Genomic DNA, 13,930 nt, shown 5'->3' on the forward strand with positions numbered 1-13,930 from the left:
ACAGCCTTCTGTTTTCTGGGATTTTATGAAGCAGGCCAGCACAAAATAATGCACATTGTGCAACATAAATTCTACTTAGTTTTCAAATGTTTTTTTTTTTAAATAAAAATCTGAAACGTGTGGCTTGCTTTTTCATTTTAATTATTTAGTTGTGGTTTCAGCTTTCTTGAGAAATGTCCCCCATGTTTCTTTCCCAAGTAGCTTAGTTGCAATGAGACCATCTGTAAGCATCACATTTCCAGTCTTTCTCAAATGCATTATGTTTGAAGAAGAAAACTATTCATTTAAACCAGATTTATGTTTAGGATTTTTGTTTTGCTATCTGTGGCAGTCCCAGGTTTTATCCCAGGATTGTCATGTATCAACTCTGTCCAGTTTTTGTGTCCATGCTGAAGAAAAGCATCCTTACCACATAATACTGCCACCACGTTTCCAAAAGAGATAGTGTGACTAATTTTTATATTTTTAACAAATCTGCAATACACCAAAAAAATAAATAAATAATCCACATTGTCATAATTATCTATTTGTATGTAGAATTTAGTGGAAAGAACCACAAGCTTCTGCCTCATTACACAAGCCAGTTCTCAGAGCAATGCTGGTAAAATCATTGTTAAAGGGTTAGTAGAAGAGGGATGTTGTGAAGACTTTCTTGAGGTGAAGTGCTGAAAGGAGCAAGATTTTCTAAAAGAGACCCAACTTTAAGGAATTAAATCATGGAGTCATATCTGACATATACAGCAGCTTTATAACAATATAAAGTAACTTATTGTGCTGTAAAGTGATTCTATGTGGCTGGAAAACATATTATACTATCCCTTTAAATAAGATCCAGAAACGGTAAGGAAAAAAGAAAAAAAAGGACAAAAGAATAGGACACCTGGAAAAAACGAAGGATACTAAAAGGGGAGAATGTAAGAATATGCTGAAATAAACTATCGTAATAAAACTAAAATTTGGGCATTGAGTGTAAAAGACAGGTGGCATTTTCTGGAAAGTAGGTAAAGATAAAACAAAAGATCTTAAATGATACAAAAAGATGTCACACAATGAGGATAGTGTTCCAGTGTTTGTATTTAATCTGGACAGCAAACTAGCTAACTGTAGTAGTGCAATGTCCAGTAAGTGCTGTCATGTTAAAGAACAGGCCATGGGACCAGAAACTCAACTCAGCATGGTCATGTGACACATTAGCACAATAAAACCTCGACTTTGTTGATTAAGCAGAGCTGCTTTGAGTTTTACTTTGAAAATGTATCCAGATCACGTTTTAAAAAAATGTTTGTCAAGGCTTGGCCATTTAGTAAAAATAAATACCCATTTCTAGCAGCAATAGAAATGTAACAGCAGATTTATGGGAGAGTTTTATATTCCTGATGGCAAATGATTAGGAAAGGTTCTGGGCTGTGGCTTTCTCAGAGATACAAAAGTTTCACTGAAGATGTTCAATAAACTCTTGCAAGAGTCCAAAACCTCTGGGAGGCACAACAGCACTCACATCTAAATATAGCAGGACAATTAAAGACAAATAATTTACACAAATCTTGCACTCACTCTCTCACACACACACACACACACACACACACACACAGTCATAAGTCTTATAAATAAACTCGAAAGAGGATGAAACTTTTTTGAAAAGAAAAATGTGTACAGCAGGTGATATATTACCCAGGAATAACAATGGGAAGCTGTAACCTTGAGTATTGGAGTTTTAGATTTTTTTTTTTTTTACTTTATGAAGGGAAAACATAATCAGTCCTTTCCAGTTAAGAAGTCAAGAGAGAGATCTGAAAATCAACTTCCTCCAGTCAAGAAAGCAGATCAATCAACCGATTCATGTAGGAATATCTTTGAAACAAGGAGCTGTATCCACTGGAACCAAGTCAGAATAAGTCTTCTGCCACCTAGTGGTGGAATGTGGGAGGTCATGTTCCTCAGCGGTTCACAGGAAGACAAACTCCTCACTGCTTCTTCTGTTGTCACTCCTGCTCAGTGTGTCTGGAGGCAAGATGTGGGCGGAAGGCCCACTGTGGTTGCTGCTGTCACCCTCAAGTCCATAGTCCTGCCCCAGCCCCTCAACGAAGGTGAAGATGGGGTATTTCTCCTTGGATGAGGACAGAGCCTGGACAGATGACAATGGTGAAAATAAACTCCAAAAAGTCTACAAAAAGCAACATTAGAAAGGGATATGCTCTGGAGAGCAGAATGTCACATACAAAAAATATGCAGATTCGCATTATAAACGCTTGTTTACATCTGTAATGAGTGTGAAACTAATGCTTAATTTAGTAAATCTGGCGCTGACATGTTCCTGTAAAATTTAAAAAGTAAACATAAGAAGTACATAAAGGTGAAGTGGAAAGAAATGCCAATTAAGTTTTTTTAAACAATAATAAAAAAAAAATGCTAAACCCAAACCTCTACCTAATAGTCCAATTTTTTTTTTTTTTGCTATATCTGCACTAAAATACCAGACAAAACAAACATAAATTAAATTGGTTGTTCTTTTGTTTTTATAAAAAAAACTGAGATAAGTGGTAGGATTAAATAAGGGCTTCACTTCTTCCTACTCTTTTTCAAACAGAAAAGGATTTTTCATGTGCATCTTAAGACAAAAGTCAAAGGTTTTTACATTCTCCCTGCTGCAACTTGTCAATTCAAACCATTTGCTAATGAAGTATTTCATGGTAATTCATGCATCTGAATTTAAAAAGGGTTTAAAAAAAAAAAAAGAGTATGTATCTGGTTTTTGGTGTTAGTAAAAACTGAGCCGGGCGTTTTAAAGTCTCACCATGCTGACAGCAGCACATAGAGATTCAAAGTCCTTCTTGTTCTTGGCATAGAAGCCGATGGTGCAGCTGGGATCCATCCGGCTGAAGGGCATCTTTTTAGGGGAGCTGCAGTGGAACGACTGCAGAGTGATACACAGAGACGGGGTCACACAAGAAAAAGTCAACATGATTGTTGAATTCCACTACGTTAGATAAATCTTGTGATATTGAGAGCGAGGTGCACTGACACGTGCAGACGTGATAACAGACCTCCAGTGAGAAGTCTGCTTGAGCGACATCGACAACCGGCTGACAGAAGTGTGGGTCCAGATAGAGAAGCTGCTCATCTGCATGACACAAAAAGAAAAATGTAATCTGACTTAAATTATTTTATTTAGAGAGAAAAAAAAACATTTGCTGCATTTCAGCTTTGTAGGATTTATTCTCATTTCTCTGATTACTCAAACCAAACAAGACGAAGCAGATGGTTTTCACCTTGGAAGCCAATGAAGTAGAGTGAGTGCTTCGGTTTCCCTCCAATTATTCCAATACAACAATCCAGCTTCAGGATATTCTGAAATTTAACAAAAGTGCTTTCAGTATAAGGCAGGATATTTTAGTAAGACATGATTGAACAAGAAGTTGGTTAATCAGAAAATGCAGACCTTGACACACTCAATGTAAGACGGGTTAAGGGCCTCTCCTCCGAGCCGGACAGGGACCAGTATGATGACAGACTTCCAGGCTTGGTCGGAAGGACCAGCAGGGCTCTGACTTAGTGACAGATCGCAGAGATGCACCACATCCTCTTTGTATACTAGGATACAAAATCACATCATGGGATTAAAATAAGAGGAGAAATACATCACTGTGAGCAGAAAAAGAAAAAAAAATGCTAACACTTAGCTCTAATTCTTACCTGTGCAATCCTGAGCAACATATACTGCTAGGCTTTGTGCCACAGAGGTTTTGGCCACGGCTTTCCTGCAAACAGAGGGAAAAGACTTAATCACTCAGCATCTCAAACCATCTAAACGACTTCAGAACGATTAAAAACAGCATTGATCCAAAAGTAGAGCACTTACCGAAGAATATGCGCCACTATCGATGGGCCGTACCAGTCGCCAGCCTTCTTTCCTGAACTTTTGCCTATTTCCACCAGCTGGTGAACACCAAAAGGTGCTGGAGGCTGGTCTCCAAACCAGGTGATTAGCTTGGAGTGGATGGGCTCCGCCTGCCGGTCCCTTGCAGATTGAGGTCTCTTTCTCTGGCAGCATCTGGGCGCCTGACTGCCAGCTGGGATTTTCTCTGGGCTGCCGGATCCTCGCAAAGAACCGAAAGAAGGGATAGGGACACCTCCAGCCCGAACTGGGGAACGAGGTCGGAACACCTCAAAGTCCACATCAGTTAGCTGCTGAGCGTCTGGCCAAGTCCAATCTACAAATTACCAAAAAAAAAAAAAAAAAAAAAGCTTAAAAATAGTAATGTAGCAAAGTCTGGTTGATCAATAGAATACTGGTTTTTAAATCTAAAAGGTACAGAACGTATTGCTTAAACTAATTCGGTTGAAAATATGCTATTATAAATATACTTTCTCAGGGCTGTAATTATATTACAAAGATATGAGCACAACATGCAATCAACCCAAAAACTGAGCAGTTATGTTGTGAATGCAAAGTTTAACTAGGAATGATGTGTCAGCAGGATGCAATAAAGCCAACATTAAAAACAAGATCATGTATGATTGAAGCAGTACAAGACTAAAAATTCTTCAAAAATAGTGTCTTCTCCATCAACCTCACATTTGAAGATTAATATATAAAAAAAAAAATCAAAAGATTGAGACAGATCTGATAAAACTCCCAATGAAACTCCTCCAATGTTGTAGTTTCTACCATCTAAAGGAATAGTGGAGATGTATGTTCCTTTTTTATTTATTTTTGCTGGTTGTGATTGGTTGTTTTTCAACCAAACAATGACTTGCGAGGAATATTGCATAAAAAAGATATCTGTCTGCGACTGGCTGGTGGTGTGGTTCATTTACATACACTTTGGTAAGTTGTAAATGCAGATGCAGGGCTGAGTGCAAGTGCAAGAGTTTGTCAGGAAATTGTCAAAAGTCAAGAGATAAACACTTCACGAATGATTACTAAAGTTTAAGTGCACAAACCTCTGGGCATCAGGTGGACCACAAGCCCCTGTGCCAGCAGCATCTGTCCGCTGCGCAGCATGCAGCCCCAGCCACAGTCTGTTGTCCAGGTAGAGCCTTCCAGCGGGGGAAACTCCCTCCGGTAGGTCAGCCATATTCTGGACACAAAATCCCGACGGAACCGCTCCACCTCATCTGAGAACGTAAGAGAAAAGTGAAAAAAAAAGGTGTAAAAATAGCTAATAAAATGTAGATTTTACAACCTTCGTAAAGGAACGGTATTTTCATTAGCTTTGTTAACACATTCCCACATCACAAAAATCACAGAATTCCTGTTCTTCTTCAAGTTTCACTTTCCAGAGTTACACAATCTATTGAGCAAAAAAAAAAGAAGCACATCTGAGTCAGAGGATGTAGTTATCACACAGGAAAGAAGGAACAAATACCTTCATTGTTGAGTAGATAAGAGTGTCCCAGGATTGTGACAGGAGATATTTTGTTGAAAGAGGTTTTAGTTTTAATAGTCCAACCTGCGAATTGCAGAGAAAACAGGTGAAGGGTGCTGGCTCAGAAAACTCATTCTCGTGATTTCAGCTTTGAAGCCTCTGCATAGATGTAATTACACACCATATTTGACATTGTTCCATGCCGACATCAGTTTGGCCTTGACTTTGTCCATCTCATCAGGCTCTCTGGCTGCATCTCTGCTTGCATCTGAAGCTTGAGGCACTCTGAATCCAAAGCTGCCCTGCCGCTCCAGGGACGGCGGCCTCCGGCTCGCCACCTGCTCATCCTGCATCACTACCCCTACGTACTGCACTGCGCTGGGGGAAACCGAGTTCATGTCTCTGAGCCCTCAAAGACGGATGCTGATGCTCCTCATTGCAACGTTGAACTGAATTGAAAAAAATAAGGGACACTAAATTAATATACTGTCCTATCTTGGTATGGCTCTTTAATAATAAGTCTGTTGTTTTTTAACAGACGGTTCAAAACTATTTCACATCTTAAGCTGAATCATGCCATGATTTTAAGCGTACTTTATAATCATAATCTCTAGCTAAAATGCTCAATTATTTGTAGTGTCAAATGGTGTTTTGCAACAAACTTGATATTTGATTCTTTTTCTTTTAGTGTTTAATATAAATATGGTAATAATTCAATATGAACCTGTGTGGTTTAACAGTATTAAGCCAGATCATGACAAAAACTGTATAATCTTTTTGAAAACAGCAACATCTTTTTAATGTAATTCTTATAAATGAAATAGCATTAATTGAGATTACAGGGAGCATAAGGTATCAGAGCGTTGCCAATGTTAAGTTGATGTTATAACCAGGACTTGTTGTTGACATTTTCGACACACACATCTTCTGAAAGTCTCAATAACACACTTATAATTTGCCATTGGACACTGTGAGTGATCTGACAAAATATTTTTGACTCTTTCCTTGGGAAATTTATACAAGTAGTTAACTACTATAATTGAAATTGCACATCATTTAATAACACTATTCTAAAATAGCAACAAAAAAAAAACACACAAAAAAAAAAGCCAGACAGTGACCGTAAACTTGATAAAATTAAACTAACAATCATCCTAAAGCCTTAAACACTGAAGGATTTTCTCACCACGCCCTGAAACTGATGAGTAGTAGTTTCAATAAGGAACACACAGTTACAATGCTGGAAAATAAAAAAGAAGCACAGACGTCATGTGATTCCCATTTGACAACCGGTATGTCAGGCTTTTTTTTCAGTGCTACAGAAAAGTCATCTGATCACGGTCATTTGTCATCCATCTGTTGTTTTTTTTTGTTTTTTTTTTGGGGGGGGTTACAGTCTACACCAAAAATAATGTGTCATAACAGCAAGAACATGCTTTTGTGACTATGTCCAACAGCTTTTGAGTAATTAAGCTGTAGTAACGTCTTACGACATTGGGTCCAACAAAACGGACCTAACACCAGGCTTTATGTAGAGTTAAAGTTCCCTCAGTTGAGGGCCTACTTACCTGTCTCAGTTCCTGGTTAAGCAGGCCGGTGTCTGGTCGCACATTCACTCATATCGTTGCCTTCTTCGGTCCCGTCACTAAAACTAGCTGCCTAAATAAGCTAACTTTAGCGCTAGACCCGGCGTTCGCTCGGTAACATTTATGAGCACACAACAACAAACGCCATTATATCCCAACACACTACATCAGATGTCAGTGCAGAAGATGTTTCTCCTTAAGGCACCCAGGTTAATTTGTTTAGTTTAAACCAGAGTAATACTGTCCGCCCCACTGTACAGCTCCTGCTTTAGGGTCTCCCTCTAGCTGTCATTGTATTTACTTCCTGTTATCCGTTCCTGCTGCCACGTGATTGGTTGAAATAACCGTTGCGAGAACGCTGATTCGCCGTTTAGCTCGTATTAGTAAACGGCAAACCTTCATTGGGTGATATTGACTACGTTTTACTTTGTGACCGGAACTAAAAATAAAAATATCTAACGAACACATTTCCTGCTATGTGCAAATGCAAAATATGCTCCATAAAAATGTAATTTCAATAAGTTTATTTATTTAGTTTTTAGTTTATTTAAGATAAGAATATCACGAAACAACTTTTAACGGTTATCTCAGAAGTGACCCTCAGTACAGTGCCTTTAGAAATTATTCACACCCCCTTGGACTTATCCACATTTGTCTGAGCCACACATTTGAATCTATTTTAGTGGCATTTTATGCAATGTCAAAAGCAGAGTCGTACATAATTGTGAATTGAACTGAAAATTACACTTACACACACACACACACACACACACACACACACACACACATATATATATATATATATGTGTGTGTGTGTGTGTGTGTGTGTGTAAGTGTAATTTTCTTGTAATATTTTTTGGAATATATATTCCAGGGAATATATATATATATATATATATATATATATATATATATATATATATATATATATATATATATATATATATATATATATATATATATATATATATATATATATATATATATTCCTATATATTCCTATATATATATATATATATATATATATATATATTCCAGGGAATATATATATATATTCCAGGGAATATATATATATATATATATATATATATATATTCCCTTCTCACCCTCCACAGGTGGTCTCTTTTCATCCTCTGAGCTCAGGTCCTCTACCAGAGGCCTGGGAGCTTGAGGGTTCTGCGCAGTATCTTGGCTGTGCCTAGAACTGCACCTTTCTGGACTGAGATGTCTGATGTTGTTCCTGGGATCTGTTTGAGCCACTGCTCCAGTTTGGGGGTGACTGCCCCGAGGGCCCCGATGACCACAGGCACCACTGTGGTCTTCACATTCTCCTTGTAGGCCAGTTGGCTGATCAGTTAAACACTATGACACTAGACTGTTTAGGTATTTGTTATTTTACCTTGATTAGACTGACTCACAATCCAATCTACCAAACTTTTTTCAACCACTCAGCTCTCCATATATGTTTGGATGAAGCATGCTGCAGAAAGCAGCCTTTTTAGCAATAACCAATTCTTTCTTACTCTTCCTGTGGAATGTGTTACTAATTTGTCTTTTCAACAACTATCAAGTAAGAAGCTTTCCTCACCATAGGACCCAGCATGACACATAATATAAAAAGTCATTTAAAAATATAGTCTTATTTATATAGTATTCTGGGAAATTGAATTTTATTATCTGTAAACCACAGTAATCTAAATGAACAGAAATACCAACTTAACAAAAATCTCAACATGTCGGAAAACATCTTAATAATTTATGATTTATCCCTTTTCGATTTCAACTGAAATGATACTATTTAAATGACTGAGATGTACCTGTAAATGGTCTTACAAGTCATGATTGCCAGCTGATGCTATAAACAGAAGTTAGCTAATCAGAAGATTGATAAAGTATTTTCAATCTAAAACATAAATGAGAAAAGAGCAATCGACAAGAGAGTAAAGTTTGAGAACAAATTTCTTCACTTTATTCCACATACTGCACTTCAGGTGTCTGCATCTATCACAAACAAAAATACCCCAGTGGAACAACTGAATACACAGAGTGAACAGAGAGGAGTGGAATGTTTATAGTTGGATTACTGTGATCATTTTTACCATCTATATCTGTTAGCATCTGGTAACTTTGAAGCAACGTCAAAAACAAAGATATTCTTCTGTCAAATAAAGTGCTTGGATGATGTTCTCGCCGTCAATCAAAAAATACTAAAAAAAAAAGGGTATTTTTTGACTCAACTGATTGGGCTAAGGCCTAAATATGAAAAAAAAAAGATTATTTCTTTATCACATTAATTATTTGTGACATTTTCATTGTTACATTAAGATATAAGAAGTAGTCTTTCCTGTCAGAATTATGCATACAATATATTCAAAAATGGAATCCAGATATAAAATTAACAATCACAAGTAGAACACCAGGGAAAATAATTTTTGTTCCAAGTGTTCAGGTAATAGTTCAGAAACATGAATGCATATTTATAACACTATGGTTTGTAACATCCCCCAATAAATCATCAATCTCAGGTTTGTTAGAATATTAAACATGTTAAACAGTCGTCACTAGGAACCAGTAGAGGGCAGTAGAGAACTACATGAATGTAAAAAAATCCCTTGGACTCCAAAGCATCTACTACATAATGTATGCTTTCATGTGAACAATAGAGGTGATACCACTGCATTTAAGAGGAATCAGGTTTTCACTTTGCTGTAGCTTTCTGTAGACTTAATCTCAAATTGGACAGTAAGAGAGTCTAATTCAATAAAATCAGTTTCCAACCAAGTCCTAAAAAAATTATAGTTCAAGTACAAATTCAAACATATATTTCAGCTTTTTAAACACTGTCTTACTGACAAATTGATATGCTGCTCTTGGCTAACTTTATGTTGCATTTTTGCATAAGTTAATCAAAATAAATCAAAGACAAATTGCATACATTTACATACAATGGATAGGTATGTGCTTAAAATAGGTTAAGATGCTTACATATAAGGAAAAAAACTGAAAAAATACAGTGCATTGCAAAAGTAGTTATATCCTTTGAAGTTATGCACATTTTGCAATGTTAGATTTATAAGCTACATGATATTGGGATTGGGACCATTGGGACAGACCAACACAAACTCGTAAAGAATTGTGAGTTGGAAGGAAAATGACACATTCACACTTTTACCAGTAACAATCTAAAAAGTGTGCTGTGCATTCCTATTCTGATGCAACAAACTGCCTTGAAGAGTCAAAGAGAGCATTAGTGAACAAATAGCTGTGTTGACGGGTTTGGTTTCCTACATCTCTACCTGTGCCTCTTTGGCCTGGGAGTTGTTGCAGGTTTGCCACGCACCGCTGTCCGGTGGTACCTTGTCTGGTGTGTCTTCCAGCCGTTCTCTGCTCTTGGATGCTGAGTGTTCCAAGCGTATTCATTTCATAGGATGGTCTAGCCAAAGTCCAGACATAAAACCCAACTGAAATATGTTGCTGCACTGAAAAATTTTGTTTCAAATGATCTCCACCCAGTTTGTCAGTTTGTTATTATGAAACTAAAACGAAGCTAAAATACACACTGTAGATGTGCAAAGCTGGGTGAGACATATCCCCAAAAGACATGCAGCTGTAATTGGAGCAACAAGCAGCTCTGCAAACTATAGACTCATTGGAGATGGATATAAATAACATAATTTACTGATTTAAAATATGTTAAAAACCATGTAATTTTTTTATAATGTCTAAATATTTTTTAGTTTGTGTTGGTCTATCACATTCCATCCATTCAAAGAAAAAAAATACAATAAGGTTCTTTTAACACAACAAAATGTGTTCAATGGATATGAATACGGTTGCTGTCACTGTCAGATAAATTTTGTCCTGCGAAATATTATCTGAGCTTTGACGTAGGTAACAGTCTTTATCAACGTGTTACATTAAATATCCCGTTTGATTTTAACACAGGAACATTTTTAAATTGATTCAAGATATTTTTAGGTCTATACGAACAACCTCTATTTTAGCCACAGAGCTCTTCAGCAAATTATTTTAAGCTACATCAGTAACTGACTGGCTGAAAACTCTTGAGTTTAGTATATATGTGCTGATGACATATATTATATATATATATATATATATATATATATATATATATATATATATATATATATATATTCTACTCTGTTTTATGCTCCTACAGTAAAATCAATCTGGGCAGTGTGAGTGCGATAAGTCAGTATCCCTGGATCCTAACTACAAATTTCCAGGCTGTTTTCTGTCATGTTACTTTAATGAACATAACACACACATACACGTGTTTGAACCTTTCCAAATCACTCTACCAAGCACACTTGTGTCCTGTTTTGCAGACCACAAAAGGAGTATGGATTAAAAAGTATCGAAATCAGCTGCTGACAGAGCTGTCTCCTGTGGCAATGCAAATGTTTTTGGGTGTTTGTGCTCCTGCCCATTGCAGCACTGGGAGGCGGAGGGAGAAGAAAGGCCGGTGTGGCCTTCCTGCAAGGACGAGATAAGCACTGAGCCCAAGTTCAGTCGCTCCTTTTCTCCTCTGCAGCCTTCAAGAGTTGATAGGAACCATAGGAGGAGGATAAACACACACTCGGAGACAATCCTCTGACAGACTGAGAGTTAGACAGGTCCTAATGTAGCATCCACTGACAGAGAGGGTTGCTGTGGATTCGTCTAACCGCTCAGAGAAAGTAAACTGCTGCATGATGAGTAAACATGCCTAATCATGTTGATGCTTTTATAGAGAAGCCAAACCGATGCTGTGCTGCTTAATGCAAATATTACAACTTGACTTATTCACTCTTCCATTTTGAACAGCAGTAAAAAAAAAATTCTGAATTCTCTAGTTGAAAAAGAGTTACAGAATTTGGTATTCACAGTATTCAGCATGTTTTGATCAGTAAAGCACTTTTTGACCCTCTTGTACCTATTATGCACATACAGTACATATATAGAATATAACATGCATTCACATTGACTCACACATATATATCTGATAAAGTGTTTCACTTAACATGACTATGTGTCTTAATAAATTATGCATCATAGAAAACCAACAGTTAATGTACCTTTACAGCTATTTTTTTCTTACTGCTTTTACATTAGATTTATTCAAGGATTTAATCAATAAATAAGACTTTATATACTATGAAACTGGAATGTACATCTTTAAGTGCCTGTCTTCTGTTTTTTTTTTTTTTTTTTTTTTTTGTCCCTCCAAAACAAAAAGACGTTATTATTTTTACTATTTTTTACTAAAGTCTGATGTAATGATCCAGGGGGTCACATTTTTGGCAGGTTCCCAGGTGGTGCTGACTTTTCAAGCAGAGAACTGCCAGGACTTTGAGTCACCACCGCAGCGCCCAGAAGCGTTCGCGCTCCTGCAGGAGTGTCGGACCTCCCGGCGGCAGGTCCCAGCTTCTCCTCGGATGCCTTGCTCTGCTGCTCTTTATTCCTAGACCCCTCCGTAGAGCCTAGCTTGATTGGTCCGAGGACGTTTTTGGCCACGGTGGTGAGCTGGCTGACAAAGCTCGTCTTATCTCCGGGGGAGACGGGCCGCGACTTACACAACGAAGGTCCACAGAGGGAGGGGGTGACAGCTGTTGGGGAGGGGGAGGGAGAGGGGGAATGCTCCTCCACTACCTCCAGGCGACATTTGTCCTCCCAGTCGAGAGTTCCCCTGTAACAATTAACAGGGCCCAAGCCCTGCCGCACTTTGCCCAGAGAGAGCGGCTGCCCGTGCGAGGGAACCACGGGAGCCAGGACCCGAGCTGCCAGTTTGGGGCTTTTGGAGCCGAGCTCAGCAGTTCTTGAATTGTTGCCGTCAGACTTCCGTTGACCGTTCCCCATTCCTGATGATTTAAAAGTCTTATTTATGCTCAAAGAGGCTCCTGTCGCGGCTGTGTTGATTCCGCCGGATTTATCTGGAGTAGATGAGCTCTTGTTGAAGGCAGCAGTTGGCAGACAGGACTGATTTTTGTTCTCCCCATCTTGCTTTGGCTCGGGTTTTCCTCCTTGTTGCTTGAGCTGGAGATCTTTGCTGTTTCTAGCTTCTACCTGCGTTGGGGGTGTGCTTGCAGTTTTAATAGGAGAGGCAGGGGTTACGAGTCTGCTGGCTTCTTCACTTTGTTTGGCGTTCATGTTAAAATCGCTTGCATGAGATTTCCTTGCCAAAGATGTCTGTGACGCTGGCAGACCTGCCTGGTTTACCTCTCTGTCTTTCTCCCTGTCCCTTCCTCTTTCTCGCTCTCTCTCTTCCCTCTCCCTTCCGGCCAGCAGAGTCTCCCTGCTGAGCGGCGACTCCTGTCTCCCGAGTCTCCTCACAGGCTTCAGCACACCAGTCTCTGGGGTGGTGGAGGACACGGGCAGCGGAGGCGCATTAGGAGGCAGATTTTCTCCTTCTGTCTCCAGCAGGCTCTGGAGCCCCAGCTCACAGAGGAAGGCATCTTTGCGGTACTCAGAGTGCTGCACCTCCAGGCTGTGTTTCCTCAACGGACCTCCAAGCCCTCCGGTAGAACTGGACTGGGTCAGAGGAGAGCCGAGCTTCTCTGCTGATTGCACCCGCTTGAGAAGAGGTGACCGGGGGGGCTCTGCGCTCTTTGGCCTGGGCCGGACCACCGGCGGCGAGGAGTGGAGCTTTGCAGGAAACGACTGTGTTGTGTTGGAACTCCCTATTGTGTGGCCTGGCATCGCAGGAGGGGAAGACTGAGTCGGGGAGGGTGTGTGTGCCAGAGGGGACAGCGGGATGTTTCCAGCAGACTTGCAACGGGCAGAGCGATACTGGCGGTGAAGTTTTGGGGACAGGCCGTGCAAGGAGCTGGGCCGCATGTGCTGAGAGGGAGAGGGTGAGTTCGGAGTGCTGGAGGCAGGAGAGCTGCTCTGGGAGGAAGCACCTAAAGAGTTCAGCGGACACATGGGGAGACGTAAGAAATCACCAGAGGAAGAGGTTAACAGCTACACAAAGAA

The 13,930-nt window shown here is 39.3% G+C and overlaps 2 protein-coding genes across 2 annotated transcripts in view; both read right to left on the reverse strand.

The window, feature by feature from the left end:
• Positions 1-1,056: 1,056 nt before the first annotated feature.
• Positions 1,057-7,257, reverse strand: atg4da (autophagy related 4D, cysteine peptidase a). Its single transcript, XM_014981494.2, has 11 exons — positions 6,938-7,257; positions 5,551-5,818; positions 5,370-5,453; positions 4,945-5,118; positions 3,860-4,211; positions 3,694-3,758; positions 3,440-3,591; positions 3,270-3,348; positions 3,045-3,121; positions 2,795-2,914; positions 1,057-2,125 (listed from the first exon to the last, which is right to left on the reverse strand). Exons 2-11 carry the CDS (start codon positions 5,765-5,767, stop codon positions 1,946-1,948), a joined length of 1,500 nt encoding a protein of 499 aa, XP_014836980.1. The 5' UTR covers positions 5,768-5,818; positions 6,938-7,257; the 3' UTR covers positions 1,057-1,945.
• A 3,949-nt stretch (positions 7,258-11,206) lies between these two features.
• The window catches only part of LOC106914588 (microtubule-associated serine/threonine-protein kinase 1-like), a 30,567-nt gene continuing 27,843 nt past the window's right edge, over positions 11,207-13,930 (reverse strand). Inside the window, exon 24 of the mRNA XM_088005188.1 lies at positions 11,207-13,857. Within this exon, the coding sequence (XP_087861314.1) occupies positions 12,248-13,857 (1,610 nt within the window). The 3' untranslated portion in view covers positions 11,207-12,247. The remainder of the gene's footprint in view (positions 13,858-13,930) is intronic.

Source organism: Poecilia mexicana, unplaced genomic scaffold, assembly GCF_051168715.1.
Source record: "Poecilia mexicana isolate PSO_F unplaced genomic scaffold, ASM5116871v1 scaffold_1, whole genome shotgun sequence".
Lineage (NCBI taxonomy): Eukaryota > Metazoa > Chordata > Actinopteri > Cyprinodontiformes > Poeciliidae > Poecilia > Poecilia mexicana.